Source organism: Sinocyclocheilus anshuiensis, unplaced genomic scaffold, assembly GCF_001515605.1.
Source record: "Sinocyclocheilus anshuiensis isolate Anshui unplaced genomic scaffold, SAMN03320099.WGS_v1.1 scaffold1500, whole genome shotgun sequence".
Taxonomy (NCBI): Eukaryota; Metazoa; Chordata; class Actinopteri; order Cypriniformes; family Cyprinidae; genus Sinocyclocheilus; species Sinocyclocheilus anshuiensis.
The window spans coordinates 1,449,429-1,452,510 of NW_015537960.1; the positions used below are offsets into that span (position 1 = coordinate 1,449,429).

Here is a 3,082-nt window from a genome sequence, read left to right on the forward strand (position 1 = left end):
GAGAGAGAGAGAGAGCGAGAGAGAGAGAGAGAGAGCGAGAGAGAGAGATGGTCGGAGGACTGATGGAGAAAAAAAACGCAACCTTAAGAATAAATTTAGCCAGAGCCATTACAGCAGGCCCAACTGCAGAGACTAATGACAGTAATCACACAGCCGACTCCAGATCAGATCAGCACAACGCATGACTGAAAGAAAGTGTTAGATGGCAGGGGTGGCATTTTTAACCCCTTTGGTGATATTCAATATATATCGCAAATCTGGGTATTTATGCTTTTAATTATTTATTGTTTCCATTATTTCAACCAAACACCTATTTGCAGGTAATTATATTCAAAATGTTCAATTCAAAAATAAAATACAGTACAAACAATGCTACATTTTAATTAAGTTAATTTTATTTATAGTACTTTAATTTAATTTAGTTTACAGTAAATGTACACTACTGTTCAAAATATTTTTTTAAAGAAAGTATTACTTTAAATTGATCACGTTAAATGGATCAAAAGTGACATTTATAATGTTACAAAAGATTTTTATTTCAAATCAATGCTGTTCTTTTTAACTTTCCATTCATTTCCTCTACAATCTGACTCTATCTGTACTTTCTATTCATCAAAGAATCCTGAAAAATAAAATGTATCCACAAAAACATGAATCAGCACAACTATTTTCAACACTGATAATCATCAGAAATGTTTCTTGAGCAGCAAAGCAGCATATTAGAATGATTTCTGAAGATCATGTGACACTGAAGACTGGAGTAATGATGCTGAAAATTCAGCTTTATATTACAGGAATAAATTAAATTTTATAATATATTCAAACAGAAAACAGCTATTTTAAATTGTAATAATATTTCTTTTTTTTAAATTATTTTTACTGTATTTTTAATCAAATAAATGCAGCCTTGGAGAGCAGAAGAGACTTTGTTCAAAAACATGAAAAAAATCTTACCGACCCCAAACTTTCGAATTGTAGTGCATATGTGATCAAAATGCAGTAAGTCAAATTAAATTGCATTGTGAAAAGACTATGAAAAGCACATATCAACTTGATCACTGATCAACTGAGAATCAAGTATTCCAGCTTTAGTGACAGCTATACAATCAGACACACTTTCGCTCGACAACGAAGACATCCGATGCAAAACATACAGATTGTTTTTAAACTTTCAGATCTTTTTGAACTCATTCTAACCAATGCATGCAAGTCATTCTCACAATTTTGACAAAAACCTCACCTACATCAGCCAGCTAGACAACATTACCTTGGTGACTCATTAAAATCAGCAGAATTCACATGCTAATATTAAAATAACAGCATGAAAGCACATGCATGAGACTGCAGAATCTGAGTTTCAGCGGCTCGATACGGATGGGCCGGTGTTTCTCGGCTGTGCTCTTGTTCATGAACTCAAGGAGGGACAGATGAGGCTATTTTGGGAGCTGCAGTAGGAGTCTGTGGGTTCACCTTTGCTCAGGATGTGAGCGGGGCCCTTTAAAGAGCGCTGTGGCGTATATGTGGGCGCCCGGATGATTGTTGAACATGAGAACGAGGTTAGGGCTCCGTGCGAGAGAGAGAGGGGGGGGTGAATTCATATCGACAGAATGCAGCCGAGCCGTAACTGTGCAGCGGTATCCATGGAGCCGTAACCATAGCAACAGCGCTCGGAAAGCCAGAGTCTTTAATTGGTGTGTGTGTGTGTGTGAATACAGAGAGAGAAACACACACACACACTATTGTTTCTAGCAAATAAAACACGTTTCCAATGCCTGAAACACTAAAACCTGCTTTCCTTTCACTATTTATTATTATGGCATCACTCTTGTATCTTTGTGAAAATTTACTATGGCAATCATTTTATTTTTATTACGGTTATAAAGCATCACTATTAAACAAAGAAATGACTTTCCAAGTGACTGAACATGCAATTTCATCCTGCTAGATGATAAAATGGGCAAAAATAAGATACACTGCATATCTAGATACTACAAAAGCATAGAGACCTGAATTGGAAAAATATTAAGCATAAATGTAATATTTATATAATATAGTTACAAAATAAAATCTTGAAATACTTTATTAAATCAAATAAAAACTTAATATTATTTTATTTCACATTTCATTCCAAGGCAACATCTCATTTTCATTTAGTTTAACAATGTTTTAAAATAACTAAACAGAACACCGAAATAAAAATAAATAAAAACAAGATGGATATGTTAGAAAAAAACACACAACAAAATTCCTAAAACTTTAACTAAAATTGAAACTAATTCTAAATATTCATTAAAACTATAATAGTATCTCAATTATACTAAAATAATATATATTTATATTGATATATTTGTGCATAAAACATTTCCATCCATTTGGATTACACAGATTTAATAGAAATTAATAAACTTTCATAAATTATCATGAAAGTTTATCATATCATACATATATCAAACAGGTCAGATTTCGGTAATACAAACTGATTGTGTTTTAAAAACACAATATCCAGGTTTATATATTTAGCATCAATAAATCCAATTAGTTTTAATCTTATACATTTTAACTAACTTCATATAGCTAGCCATATGTTCATACTTTTTTTTTTTTACTTACTTTACTTACTAAGTCTTTTCATGTTGAAACTGTGGAAATTTTAAATGCAATTCAAACACATAAATCTTACATTTAGGCCTAAATATTTTTTTGAATGTAGCAACCATCCAAACGCAACACAACACATGAAAAACAATACCTTGTTTTTGCCTAAGCAAACAATCACTCATACGTTCCAAATATAGTTATAGATTTTACAATAATGACAGTAGCTGTATTAACTCTGCTAATTTTGAGGAAACTATGGTTACCATGGTAATGTGGTCTTTAAGGTTGATCAGAATGATAAAATTAGTTGACTCGTGTTTCTCTGTGGGTAGTTTGGTAGTAACACATTGCATCTACTGTAAAACCTTACATTCATTAAATGGTGAAAGCAGGAAGAAAACACTTACATTGTCCACTGCAGCTTTTCATTTTTAATAGAGTTGTACAGGGCCTGAGAGAGAGAGAGAGAGAGAGAGGGGGCAAG

At 32.6% G+C, this 3,082-nt stretch overlaps 1 protein-coding gene across 1 annotated transcript in view; it reads right to left on the bottom strand.

Annotated features, from left to right (window-relative positions):
* LOC107666723 (uncharacterized) overlaps positions 1-3,082 on the bottom strand; it is a 55,137-nt gene that overhangs the window by 13,823 nt on the left and 38,232 nt on the right. Inside the window, exon 11 of the mRNA XM_016458159.1 lies at positions 3,006-3,049. Coding sequence (XP_016313645.1) covers positions 3,006-3,049 — 44 coding nt within the window. The remainder of the gene's footprint in view (positions 1-3,005; positions 3,050-3,082) is intronic.